Genomic DNA, 14,038 nt, shown 5'->3' on the forward strand with positions numbered 1-14,038 from the left:
TTTGTGGTTACAACTGCTGATAAAAAAACTTTTGGGTTGGAGGTTTTCAGGGATACCAATATAACATCTAGAAATTTCCCTACGATCTTCCTATGAATTACTGAAACCGCATCATTTTTTTTGATAACCCTGTACAAGCGATGCCCTTAATACACTGCTTTTTGTGTACAGCACGTTTAGTCCGTTGCACGTATTAAATGGCTTTTGTAACCGCTTAAATGTTTTTGTTATAATTTTTTTTATCGCTAACCAAAAACGCTGAAGCCATTTTTCCAGGGAATTTATATCGTTATATCGATTTCAGCATCTCCGCTTTCATAAAAATTTATAATACATTTTGTATTTTGACCGATTTAAAAAAATAAAAAGAGTTTCTAAACTTGAATAATTTTTATCCGCAATCAGATGTATCTGTTTTATTTTGTGGTGTATTTTCCTTTTTATTTTATAGCGAAGTTTGCTGTGGTGGTCCGATTTTCTTCCAGATAATTTTAATGGAGATATTTTAAAAGGAAAATTACATTTTTCATGATTTGAAGATTTTTTTTATCGTCGTTAGTTGATACTGGTTTATTATACAGCGGTGAACAGATTAATGCGAACACAGTATTTTTAACAGAAAATTTTATTTAAAAAAAAAAAATTGTTAATAGCCAAACTTACTCAAATTTAATAATTTATTGCCCCCCCCCCCCCACATAAGCGGGACTATTTTCCTTTGGCATACGTTAATATATCGGTCCGATTTCATCATCCCATCCACAGACATAAGTGCTCCTCGCCCTTCATGTGTAAAACGTCCCCTAAAACATCTTTTTGGCTGGGTGTTCGGGAACTTGTTGCAGGCGTGTTGGCGGAGTAGTCTTCTCATCTGCTGACTTACGAATGTAAGCTACTCTCTCCCCTTGGACAAAGAAACGAGTCTCGTCTGAAAAAATAAGTTTTTTCCAAGTCTCAATAGTTCCATTCTTTATGTTCCTTTGCCCGTTGGAAGTCTTTTTGTCTTCATAGCCTGTGTCAGTAACCGCTTCTTTTTAGGTTTCCGAGCAATCCTTCCCGTTGCCAACAGTCTTCTGCGAACTATCATATCAGAAACATTAGTCGCACTGGCTTCAGGTCCCTATTAAGGTCAACGGGTGACAATCGTGGATTAATTTTACTCTTTCTTATATTAGTAATCGATCTTGTGTAGGCGTAGTTTTCTTTTTCCGTCCTTATTTTCCTTTTATCTTTGGAGTAATGGAACCTGTTTCCCTAATCCTTTTCACGATTTCATTTACAATACCTAACCCCACACTACACTCACTGGCAATCTTTCTTTGAGTCATTTGTGTGTGTGTGTTAGGACCGAGCAACAATTTTTTACCGCTTTTGTGGGGATATATCCGTTGCATTAACTAGAAACGAATAAAAGAAACTCACAGTAACCAAAAACTAATTGACAGTGAATTATAAAAGCAGAAAAACCACTAATTCTATTTGTATATGAACTAACAACATTATGGAATGGAATGGAATGCAAAGTTGGCAGGAGTCTATTACTCCCTACTTTATCGCAGAACCTGGACAGAGTCCCTTGCTGCTGGATCATTCTAATCGGGCTTGTTTTTTTTAAAAAGGTTATTTTTTTAATCTCGGATCTAATTTTTCAAGTTTTGTAATTATTTTTAGTGAATTTAAGACGGATTTAATTGCATTCCAATCCGTTGTTAAACCAGCGTTATCGAACCCATTTCATGGGCCGACCGCGGAAGGCTAGGCTTATAAAGCCTGTCCTTCCGACGTAATTCCCCTTCAGACCGTCCACTGAAGTCCTTTCGGTGCTAACTCTTAATAGGCTAGCAGGAATACGCCACAACGGGGCACTACCTGTAAGGAGGGAGCAATGCGTCCCCTTTTCCGGAGGAGTCGCAATTGCTGGGTTATTTTATCTTACTGTAAGTTTTGAAATAGAAGCTCTTCATCCGCTTCTGGTATGGCTGCCCTTCAGGACGCATCTCTGCTGGGCTCTGTTCCGGACTGCAGTCCGTGATGTTGAGGCGAGTGGTTGGTCTTCCTTCTTCTTCTCCCTCTTCTTCTTCCGAAGACCTCTTCGTTCTTCTTTGGCCTGCACTTTCCAAGAATTGGTAGTAACCGAAGTTACATACCATTAACCTTGAAATTCCCGAGGCCCCGAAGGGCTGAACGGGGGAAAGTGCAGGTTTCTTCGTTCTTCTGTGCTGTCAGTGGCTGCTGGGCAGGTGTCTGCTGGGCTTGCGACTGCTGGGCTGATGGCTGCTGGGCTCGTTCCCTCTTTCTTCTTTCTTGAAAGGAAAGGAAGGTAATAGTGAACTTACAATGGTGTAACAACATTACCCGAAACACCAAACAGCAAGCGGTCTGCCACAGAATGAAATTTCCGTACAACAGAAAAAAAATTCCTTTGTTCGGATTAATTTGTTCGCTAGTGTACTTGTAATACAAAGATATGTACCCCTGACATTATGATGTACTTAATATTTTCATGCAAAATTGAAGAAAATAGTGGAGAACTTGGATTAAAAACATAGTTATATTCCTGCATGCCACACAACGTATTCAGTACTCGTTTATTTTATTATTTCTATCAAGAAAACCTTTTTGTTTTCTTCTAAAAAATATAAAAAAACAACTTTTTTTCAGATCAGTCTGTTATCATCATATCGGTTAACTGATCTATCCTGAGGCACAACCGCTAAATGTTAAAGTAAATTTTTTATAGAAAAAATCAAACTGATTTTTAAAAAAATTTCCAAAAATAAAAAACTACCATTTTATTATTTTGAAGCCGACACCAAATTAATAGTTAATAACTTATCGATTTCTAATTTAACACAAACTTTAGGACTCAAAACAACAATATTATTACTGATCTGTTAGTGATACGTTTTACTTATCGTGTAACTATAACTCTTTTGTAAGCGTTATAGAATATGTAAGTCTAATGATTTATTATTTATTTTTTTTGCGCTTCAAAAGGTACGGAAGAGTTAGGAGATTATTCTTCCCTTGTAAGTTTCTTTTAATACATTTCTTCAATATTAAGTAGGTGAAAGCAGAATTAGGTGTAGCAGAATTTTTGCCGAAAATTACAACTTCCCAGAACCTTTTATGGGCTACCGATTTTTATTTATTTTTCGAAGCGACAAGGGCTTTATCTCGATTAAAATTTTAAATAAGAGATGAAATTATGAGATTATGAAACCAGGATTTAAATCTAGAACCTTCTGGATGAACTGAATGCTACCGTTGTATCGCAGAGATTAATTTAAATGATACACTGTGAAGATTGCTGCGTAAATGTCTGATCGTCGAGTTATAATTAATTGTAATTATAGTTCATTAGAAGAAAGCAGATAGGAATCTTGGACAATTAAACATAAGTAATAAATTTTTTGCCCGTTTTCCCAGTATTACAATTTCAGCTTTTCAAATTAAAAAAAAATAATTTTTGAAGTACGTCTGGTACTAGTTGCATAGATTTTAAAATATTTATAAATTTTTTCCGATTGTCAGTTTCAATATGGTGGCCTTTTTTTAATTTTATTATTTTGGCTCTCACAAAGGCAGACAGTCAGCTTCAACAGAGTTTATTGATAGTCTTTTTGAGGTTCTTAGTATTGCGAGTCCCTATTGTAAATTTAAAATGGGAGTTCCCAACTTGGCTTCATGTTGACGTAAATTCCATTTAAAGAAATTAAAGCGGTTCAAGTAGCTTATTTGCATATATCTACAGCTGTTGCAGCCGAGTGGTAAGCATTTCAGTCTTATAAATTAGAGTCTCGAGTTCAAATCTCCACGCCGTTTTTTGTCATTTATATTTTTCTTGCATATATCTTCTTTTTTTGTTTCTTTTCCATATTTCCTTCATTTCCTTAGTAGCCTGTTTTTCTTCTTCTGTTCATTTTCTTATGTACGAGGGTAAGTCAATTATTATCTGCAATGTATTTATAAATTTTATTGCATTGCGAATAGGAAACTTACATGTACATCATTTTTCAATATAGTCCCCTTGTATTTCAACGCACTTGGTCCATCGTTGCACAAGCTTCCTGATGCCCTCATAAAAGAAAGTTTTTGGTTGAGCTGCGAGCCAGGAATGCACTGCTTCTTTCACTGTTTTGTCCGTGGTAAATCGACAGCCCCTTAATGCCTCTTTGAGTGGACCAAACAAATGATAGTCAGAAGGGGCAAGATCAGGACTAAACGGAGGACGAGCCGGTACTTCAAAGTCGAGTTTCTGGAGCGTTTTAGCAGTGTGGGCAGCAATATGTGGACGGGCATTGTCGTGCAACAACACAACACCTTTCGACAGCAGTCATCAGCGTTTGATTCGAATTGGAGGCTTCAGCTTGGCAATAAGCATCTCACTGTAACGCGCACTGTTTATTGTCGTGCCTCTTTCCTCATAATGTCCCACTACTGGGCCTTGTCGTCCCAAAAAACCGTAAGCATCAGTTTTCCTGCGGATGGTTGGGTCGAATTTGGATGTTTCCATTCCATACTCTGTCGTTTACGTCTGTCGTAACGATGGATCCATGTTTCGTCATCGGTGATGATTCTGTCTAAGAAGATGTCCCGTTCGTTACCGTAGCGATCCAAATGTTTTTGGCAAATGTCCAAGCGCGTTTGTTTATGCGACTGTGTGAGTTGTTTTGGGACCCGTCTTCCGCAGACTTTATGAAACCCAAGTCTGTTGTGGACGATTTCGTAGGCAGAACCGTGACTAATTTGCAGACGATGTTACTCCTGATGTTACCCGTGACTTCATCGATAGTTACTCGTCTGTCTAAGAAAACCGTGTCGCGTGCACGCTCAATGTTTTCCTCATTTCTGGCGGTAAACGGTCGTCCGGCTCCTTCGTCGTGCCTTCGTCAAAAACGGTCGCACACTTGTGCGACCGTTTTTGAATTTTTCAATCCGTTCGTAGACACTCCGTTGCGGCAACACACTGTTCCCGTACTGTACCGAAAGTCTTCGATGAATTTCGGCCCCTGATACACCTTCCGACCACAAAAAACGGATCGCTGAACGTTGCTCTTCTTTGGTGCGAACAGAAAGCGGAGCAGCCATGGTTAACGGCAGGGCAGCGATAATGGAACTAATCTAGCAGCAACAAACCTGCACAGACATAATAACTATTAAACCACGAATGCGTCATCTACGCAACACGACAGTACTAAAACATAAACAAAAATATAACTAAATTGCGGCTAATAATTGACTTACCCTCGTAGATGAAATTCTTATATACTACTTGCAATTGCCATAGATTTATTTTAATTTTCAGCTTCCTTATTACAGTCCAAAAATATACGTATAGTTCTTTTGTTCTTTTTTTTTTTAAATTATCGTTCTATGAATTGCAGTTGGCAAGCTGCAAGTTTTATAAACAAAATCTGTTAGTCGTCTCTTTGTTAATCTTTCTTTCTCCATATGATATCAGCTCCTACATGTTCATAAAGATTTTTAGGTTAATGATTGTTTTATATCTAAATAAAATAATCAGAAAACGTGAAATTTTTATTACTTTTCCCCCAGATTTTTATAAATGTTATTATTGTAAGCTAAATATTATAAACCCACCAGGTTGGTCTAGTGGTGAACGCGTCTTCCCAAATCAGCTGATTTTGAAGTCGAGAATTCCAGCGTTCAAGTCCCAGTAAAGGCAGATAACTTTTATACGGATTTGAATACTAGATCGTAGATCCGGTGTTCTTTGGTGGTTTGGTTTCAATTAACCACATATCTAAGGAATGGTCGAACTGAGACTGTGTAAGACTACACTTCATTTACACTCATACATATCATCCTCATTCATTCTCTCAAGTAATACCTGAACTGTAATTCCCGGAGGCTAAATAGAAAAGAAGAGAGAGGTTAAATATTATAAAATAAAAAAATCATATGTAAGAAAAAAATAAAAGCTAAGAAAACAAACTCGAACCCGAGACCTCTCAATTATGAAACTGAAACACTTTAAATGAGACTCAAAAACATTTATGTGAAAATTTTTCCAAAACTAATCAAAGTTGGAACCTGCCATCTTGGACAGACGCCATTTACTACCCTATCCCCACACTTCTGAACAGGGGACAGGGGAACCAAAACCGAACGCTTTCCCAAGTGTCCTTTGCCTCTCACCTGGGTTGTCAGCCCAGGTGGGTTGTAACTGGAGTTTATTTCGATTTCTCTAGACAAGCCTCAGGTGAATCAGACCGGCCGACTACGGCCGATCAACCAACTTCTTCCAGTCAACACGCGATCCCCCCTTCCACAACCATCTTTCGTTTGTCATGCTTGCCAGCGTCCCTTTATGTCCGCCTTCGGCCGCGGGGTCCATCGTCGACGGCAACATCCGGTTGAGCATGAAACTTCCATTGTTATTCCGTCGATGAAAGTACGCTGGACGCCAGAAAATTACGTCTTATGGTCCGACAGGAAGCCTTAGCTACTAAACAAGGCATGAGATTTGTTAGTTAATATTGTTTGGGACTCGGACGCTCTCTTGAGTCTATCAAAGGGGCGCGTCGTCAGGCCGATTGTCGCCAACTGGTTCAAAAAGCTCTCGATGTTTCCTCTGACGACTCTCCTAGTGGCACTCCGCCTTCAAGTTCGCCTACCCCCCTCGAGCGTCCTTTGCTCCCAGGCCCTCCAGTCTCTGAGGTTATGAGGTTAGTGAGGCTTAGAGTTAGTGAGTAACGTCGGCGGTACCTGCCCCTCTGTCTTGTGGCCCACCCAAGTGCGTTCACCTACTTTCTCCAATGATGCTCTTTCTTCTCCCTTTTCTTCTGAATGGTAGTCATCTATGACTATTCCGGTTGCCATTCAATCTCACTCTTCTGTTTCTAACGTTCGAGGATGGCGATCCCACGACTAGTGGCCACAGCTCGGTCTGATTTGTCACGAGCTCCGGCTTACCAAGTCTTGCAGCCTCTTGCGGACTGGTTTTTCAATTTTTTCCTTTCCCCTTCGTCTTCTGTTTGCCCCGCCAGGCGGGGGCCTCTATTTGATCCATCTCGACGCCAGCCGGTCTCCGGTCCAGACGGGAATACGCCGCCATATAGCGACTGTTTCATCGAAACATGTCTAGACGTTCCGGTTCCTCCCATCTATCAAATGTTTGGATACTGGACCGATCTGGTTTCACTATTCCTTCATTTTTTTTTTTTTGTTATTGATGAGGGGGGAATACCATTTACGTACGCACAGAGGGGGCAGTGTCGGACTCGCAGCAGGTACCGCAAGTTGTTATTAAAAAAGTGTATTTGTTTTTGTGCCCTACCGACTAAACCTAACCAACTCCCCCACCCCAGGACTTGACCCGCAATAAAGCATTACTCAGCTCCGGGAGTTGCCTTTAAGATCGGGGGATCAGTAGTCCCCGTGCTTCATCGCCATCTTCCACCCACGCAAGCCCGTTCGAAGGACGGCTCCACAGGAGGCTGTCCATCCCTGCTTCTTATTAAATTCATCAAAAAACTCTGCTACATGTCTGGCCTGGAACAAAATCCTCTGGGCCGCCTCCGTAAGTTCACTCATAGAGCTGGGAAGAGTTTTGCCAAGTTCAACCAGTCCTTTAACCTCCCTTCTTGACGCCTCCCAATCACCACCTGCAACTTCCATCGCACAACTCGCGATTTCAGCAGGACTAGTAGTCCGGGCAGGAAGTGGGGGAGCTTTCTTGGTAATGCCAAGAAATTATGACTTGGTAATGCCACGCGAGACATCACGATTGGACCGGGTGGGTGTGCGGAGTTTGTCCCCGGCTCCTGCGCGGACCGGAATTAGGTTAGGTGACCTAAATTGCTTGACTTATTTGGTGACTTATTTGGGTGTAGGTCTCTGAATTTCTATGTAGCGTAAGACATCATTTTGATTGTTATGAGTGTAATCCGGGCAGGTAGTGCGGGAGCTTTCTTCTTAAGACCACGCTTAGAAGCCGGTCCTGGCGTAGTCGCATTTGGTTTTTTAGGCATCGTCTAAAAATAAGAAATAACTAAATATAAAAGCTATTATAACAGTACTATCAGTAATAGATAACACACCACAAGAAAATTAAAATTAAATAAATAAATTCAGGTCCGATAAGAAATAACTTTAAAAGTAAAGCTATTATAACAGTACTATCAATTATAGATAACACACCACTAAAGTAATTAAAATTAAAATTACAAATAAAATTATCTCCCTATTGATAAGATAATTACCCGGTCACCTGCACTAACATAAAATGCTAGCACAAGCAAAAATAGTCATTCCCGCAATTGAAAGTATTGTTAAAAAAAATAAAACTTACAAAAAACCGCACTCCCGCAGAACCTACACCGGAAAACGTTTAGTGCGCACGTAACAATATATAGGGTAACACAGCCACACTTGAAAAATTCATTAACTCCAAGAAAGACCTGCTGAATAACTCGCGGATTCACGGAGCCAACAGAAAAACGTCCGTACTCTCTGACCTCAAGCCAGACTTCTTCCAACCTGTTCGGATGAATAACTATTTGCTTGAGTCCGTGCGGGGTCCTATCATCCCCGATAAAGTCATTGCTGCTCGTGTTCGATTCAGATCGGCTCTCGGCCCTACGGTATGAGCCACGCCTTTGGCGAGCTGTTTCTCTTTCCCTTATTACCCTTCTCTTCAACATTGGCCTTTTTCTTGGCGACTGTCAGTGTCTATGTTGGTTGTTAGCCGCACTATTTTTGTCCCCAAGAAAGGAGACGTTGGTTGGCCATCGAACTTTTGTCCGATCTCCGTTTCTTCTGTGATCGTCCGGTGTCTTCATAAGATCCTTGCTGGGCGTCTTCACACTGCCCGATTACGTGATCCCCGTCAGCATTGTTTCGACGAAGGTCGTGCGGAGAACATCTCCATTCCTTCCCTAGCAATTCATAACGCTCGCTCTTTTCTCTCGCCTTTACACGTTGGATCTCTTAATGTTGCAAAGGCGTTTGATTCTGTTTCCCATGTAGGTATTAATCTTGCCCTCCGATCCTCAGGTCTTTCCCTTCCACTCATCGCTTATCTTGATCGGTTGTATGCCTCCTCTTCAACCGTTTTCTCGCTCTGTGGAAGATCTTCCCTTCTTGTTCGTGTTTCAGGGGGTGTTCGGCAGGTTGACCCCCCCCTGTCGTCGCTTTTATTTTCATATGCGATTGACCTGGTACTCAGAGAACTATCGGGCGAGGTTTTTGTTTAGCTCCTGGATTCTAGACTGTCGGCAGTAGCGTACACTGATGACGTCCTACTGTTCGGCTCCACGGACTGGGGCTTGCAATCCTCGCTCGGCGCTTTTGAATACTGCTGTGTATGGCCTCATCTTGACGTTGGAAAATGCTTTGCATTCTTCATTGTTCTCCATGGAAAGCACAAGACCTTCAAAATTTTGATTGAGAGGCAATTTCACCTGTTCTAGGGTTCCATTCCACAGCTCAATGCCGTCCAGAAATGGCAGTATCTTGGTGTGAATTTTGATTCGATTGAACCAACTAGCTCTCAGAAGTGACTTGAGTCCCTCCAGCGACTAACCCATGTTCCATTTAAGCTGCAGCAGAGGGTGATGGCTGTGCGGTCGTTTCTACTTCCATGCATGTATCACTTCCTGGTGTTAGGCAAGTGTAATGCAGCCGTACTCAATGAACTTGACAGAGTTGTCAGGTCTTTCATGCGTAGGTAGCTGAGGCTGCCACATGATGTCTCTGTCTCCTTTTTCCATGCTAGGGTCCAGGATGCTGGGCTCAGGATTCCTTGTCTTGGACTTGCCATATTCCAGGGCTACTCTATTCCCACCTCTCTTTAGAGAGTTCAGTTTTCCCTGTCTCTCGTTCTGTGTTTTGTCATTCCTGGGTACAAGTAAGAATCTCCTTTACCCTTTGTTTCCTCAACCGAGGGGACGTTTTTCTTCCTTCACGAGGAAAGACGTGTCGCATATTGGCTTGGAATGCTTGATCTGTCTACCAACGCCTACGAGCTCCGTGAGGCAGGTAAGGTCTCATCTTCTACTGCCTGGATTGTTTGTCCATTCCAGGCAGAGATTATGTCCAATATATTCACACAGCAGTCGTCTCCTTTCTTTGGTAAGAACTTCTTGTGGTTGCAGGCACCTACATACTGTTAGGTGTAGAGCTGGTTGCTGTGTTGATGAGACCACTGCCCATATAATTCAGAGCTGCTATTGGACACTCAGCAGACAAATTCTCCGTCATGATGTTATTGCTAAGGTTTTAGCAGCAGCATTCTGGAACAAGAATTATGTGGTTTGCCGTGAACATCACTTTGACACTGAAGGTGTCCACAAACGTGATATCATTGCAGCTAAAGATGGGCAGGCTGTCATTGTTGATGTTCAGGTGGTTTCTGGCTCCAGACCAACCCAGCGAAGCCATCGAGATAAAATGATGTATTATTCAAATAATGTGTCTCTAATTAGAGCCATAGAGGCTCTATGCGGGGTGCCCTCTATCTTTGTGACAACAGCTACTGTCACATGAAGGGGGATCTGGAGCCTCGCATCTGACACCGACCTTAAAGCTTTAGGACTTTTGGTGGCTCTGGAGTTACTATAAGAGTGCTTCAGAAATTATCAACAAATTTCACATACTGGCAGCAAATTATGTACAGACAGATGTCTGTACATAATTTTTACATCATCATCAGGTCGTTCTGTTGATGATGGCATTTCTCGGAGACATCCTCCGGTGGGGATTGGTTACTGTGTTTGACTAGAATCCCTCCTTTTTGTAGAATTTCATTTGGTTTTGCACATAACCATGTGCTTTAGTGCAACACTGTCAATACCATTATGTTTCATGTATAATTTTGCTATTTCAATTAACAGTGGATCTGAATAAGAATTGTGAAATAAAGAAAAATTTACTTCAACACTTTTAGAGATTTTTATCATCTGTTAGAAGTGACTACATTTATTTCACACTTGCTATACAGTAAAACAGATGCATTGATAAGTATGAAGCCTGAAATCCATTTTATATTAAATTAATTCTTTGTAAATTTTTTAATGGAGTTACAGTGTAAAAATTGTTTTGGAAAACAGACATAAAATGTAGATATAAATGTTACATAGATTACAAGTCATAACACAGGGAAGAGTAAGTTTTAATGTGATATAATACTAGATTTCTTTTTCATTAGTAGTGATGTTTCAATCTTTTTCTTAGAAAAACTGATGATTTAGAATTTTTAAATGTTATTCCTGATTTTTTTTTTTTTATTAAATAAAACTTGCTTTATATTGTTTATTAACAGGGCTGCAGAAAGGCAATTGTCGACCATTTGTTGTTGCCGGTCAACAGGTCGGTTTAGTTCGACCAGATGTCATGGTTGAGCTTAATAGTTATCCAGAAGTGTTTATTATCCATTCTGATTCTGTAATGCTTAATCCTGCTTTTCGTGATTATAAAGAGCGTACAATCAATGTTGAAAAGGTATTAAAAGACTGTAAATTGCGTGGTACGTTTATAACACTTAAAGGTTGGCGAGATGAGGTAAGAATACACCAGAATCTATTTTTATATAATTAATATTACTTAACATTAAATTGTTTTCTTAGAGGTATGTTGCTATTTACTTGAAGTAATAAATACAAATACTGTCCTTATCTTTCATCATTACAATATGTTCAGTTTTGTTAATAAAAATATTAGTAATTGCAGTGGATCATCATTAATTTGAATTAAATGAGACTTAATGAATTTTCAGTTATTCAGAAACAGAATAATATATATTTTTTAAATTAATTTTGGTAAACCGTAAAACGTATGTACAATGTTTTACTTAAGAATTTCTATTTTTAATTAATAAAAGCTTGCAGTGCAAAAAGTATAACTTGACAATTCGTAAAAATAGATTTAGAGTACTGTATAGTAAACTGTCAATAATGTTTTGAAAAGACTAAAGTTAGATTAAGTAGAGCCGCCAAAACAAATTTTTTTGTTAGCTGAAAAGCAATTTCATTCAAATAATTGCCAATTTTTTGCTCCCAATTTTTAAGTGATGATTTATTGTTGAAAGTGTCTTATTTTTTTGGCAAAAGTCAGATACAGTTCAGGGGACACATGTACTAATAAGCTAGCAAAACTTCTTATACAATGAAAGTTTCAGCATGAATATTCATTATCATCAAATTTATTCTTGTTAGCACATATTTCTTTAATAGATTTTACAATTATTTCATCCTTGTTTAAACGTTTGAACTCTGCCTTTCCAGTATTATTTTCTATGCATTTTTTTTGTATCTTCTCTTATCATCATATTACGAGGGACATTCACTAATTAAAGAGTAAAATTTATGTATAAAAAAACTGTATTTTTACAAAATGATACTTTTATCACTTCTCAACATAATTCCCACCAATATTAATACACTTGTCCCAATATTGAACTAGTTTTTTTATATCTGATCCAAAGAAGTCTGTCTTGTTGTTTGAGCCACTTTCCCACAGATTCTTTGACCTCCTCGTTGTTGAATTTTTTTCCACGTAATAACTCCTTGAGTAGGCCAAACAAATGAAAATTCAAGGGAGCCAAATCTGTACTGTAAGGAGGATGTGTTAGTATCTCCCAACCCATTTTTCCAGTGGTTTCTTGGGTCAGCTGGGCAGTGTGAGGGCGAGCATTATCGTGTAGCAATATTACGCCTTTTCTTTGAGATCCACAATGTTCTTCTCTCATTGCTGGCTTTACTTTTTTAATCAACATGTCGATGAGAAGTAGACACTGTTCATTGTATGCTGATTTTCCAATTAATCACAAAAGACTACACCTTGGGCATCCCAAAAGATGGTCTACATGACTTCCCGCTGATGCTTGTGTTCTGAATTTCTTTCAGACCTGTCTTAGCGCTTTCATTTCTTCCCTTTCATAATGCTCTTTCAAGTCTGTACACACTTTGAGTCTTGTTTCCTTGTGTTGTTGCCGTAACTGTTTCGGGACCCACCTTCTACTTGTTTTGCTATACTTGAGCTTGCTACTGATAATGTTATGAACTGTGCCAACACTTACTGCAACTGTTTTTGCTATATGTTCAACTGTAATACATCAGTCTTCATGAATAATATTGGTTTCAAGCGAAGGAGTTCACACTTCAACTGGCCGGCTACGACATTGCTCATCAGTCACTAAGGTTCAACCGTTTTTGAACTGTTCTACTCATTTAAAAAATTTCTGCGGTTCATACAACTTTCACCATACTCTAAAATCATTCGAGAAAATATTTTAGCTGGTTTTTCACCTTCAGAAAGCAAAAAACGGATCATGTTGTTCAACTAATGTGGGAACTTCAAGCAAACTCGCCATTGTTAAATGCAATATTGTGATTATAAACAAAACAGTTTTTATCTGTGATGTTCTCAGCTCATCCCAGTGATGTCAACCTAAAGTCATGAAAGTACAAAACTCTTCCTACAAACTGTTTCATTTCTACATCAATTTGTCTCATTAATTATTGAATGTCCCTTGTAAAATCCGGGAATTGAGATTTAGTAATCTTATTTAATGCTTGTACATCATTTGTACCTCATCGCTATGAATTTGGTCATTTGCATTTCCTCTATGAAAGGCCTAAGTAAAAGCATAAAACAATTTAAAAAATTTTTATTTTTTCATGTTTCATAAAAAAATGTTATTTTTACCTAATCTAGAAGTACATGTAGCAGTAGGTATTTTGCAACCAACCAAGCTGTTCATGCTACTTTAAAACTGCTAATAAATAATTCATTGAAATACAACTTGAGTTATTTATACTTTCGTAGTGTTTTTATTTACAAATACATAAAACAAATAGTTACTGAAAATAATCATCCAAAATCGGTCACCCGATATGATGTGATTTCCATGTAATCTGTGGATCAGTAGACTCTGCCAACCCAAGAGGCACTTCAGTCATTAGGGTTTGGAACTACCATAAAAAACAAAGACTAATGAGTTGGTCCACAGGTGACTGACTACTGGATACCAAGGATGGCTGCCTTTCAGTTCCTGGCATCTTCAGTAAGAAGA

The 14,038-nt window shown here is 39.2% G+C and overlaps 1 protein-coding gene across 2 annotated transcripts in view; it reads left to right on the plus strand.

Annotated features, from left to right (window-relative positions):
- Positions 1-14,038, plus strand: part of LOC142332833 (uncharacterized) — a 62,552-nt gene that overhangs the window by 24,453 nt on the left and 24,061 nt on the right. For both annotated transcript variants that reach the window (XM_075379454.1, XM_075379455.1), the window contains one exon: positions 11,288-11,526. In XM_075379454.1, coding sequence (XP_075235569.1) covers positions 11,288-11,526 — 239 coding nt within the window. The remainder of the gene's footprint in view (positions 1-11,287; positions 11,527-14,038) is intronic.

Source organism: Lycorma delicatula, chromosome 12 (assembly GCF_047948215.1).
Source record: "Lycorma delicatula isolate Av1 chromosome 12, ASM4794821v1, whole genome shotgun sequence".
Lineage (NCBI taxonomy): Eukaryota > Metazoa > Arthropoda > Insecta > Hemiptera > Fulgoridae > Lycorma > Lycorma delicatula.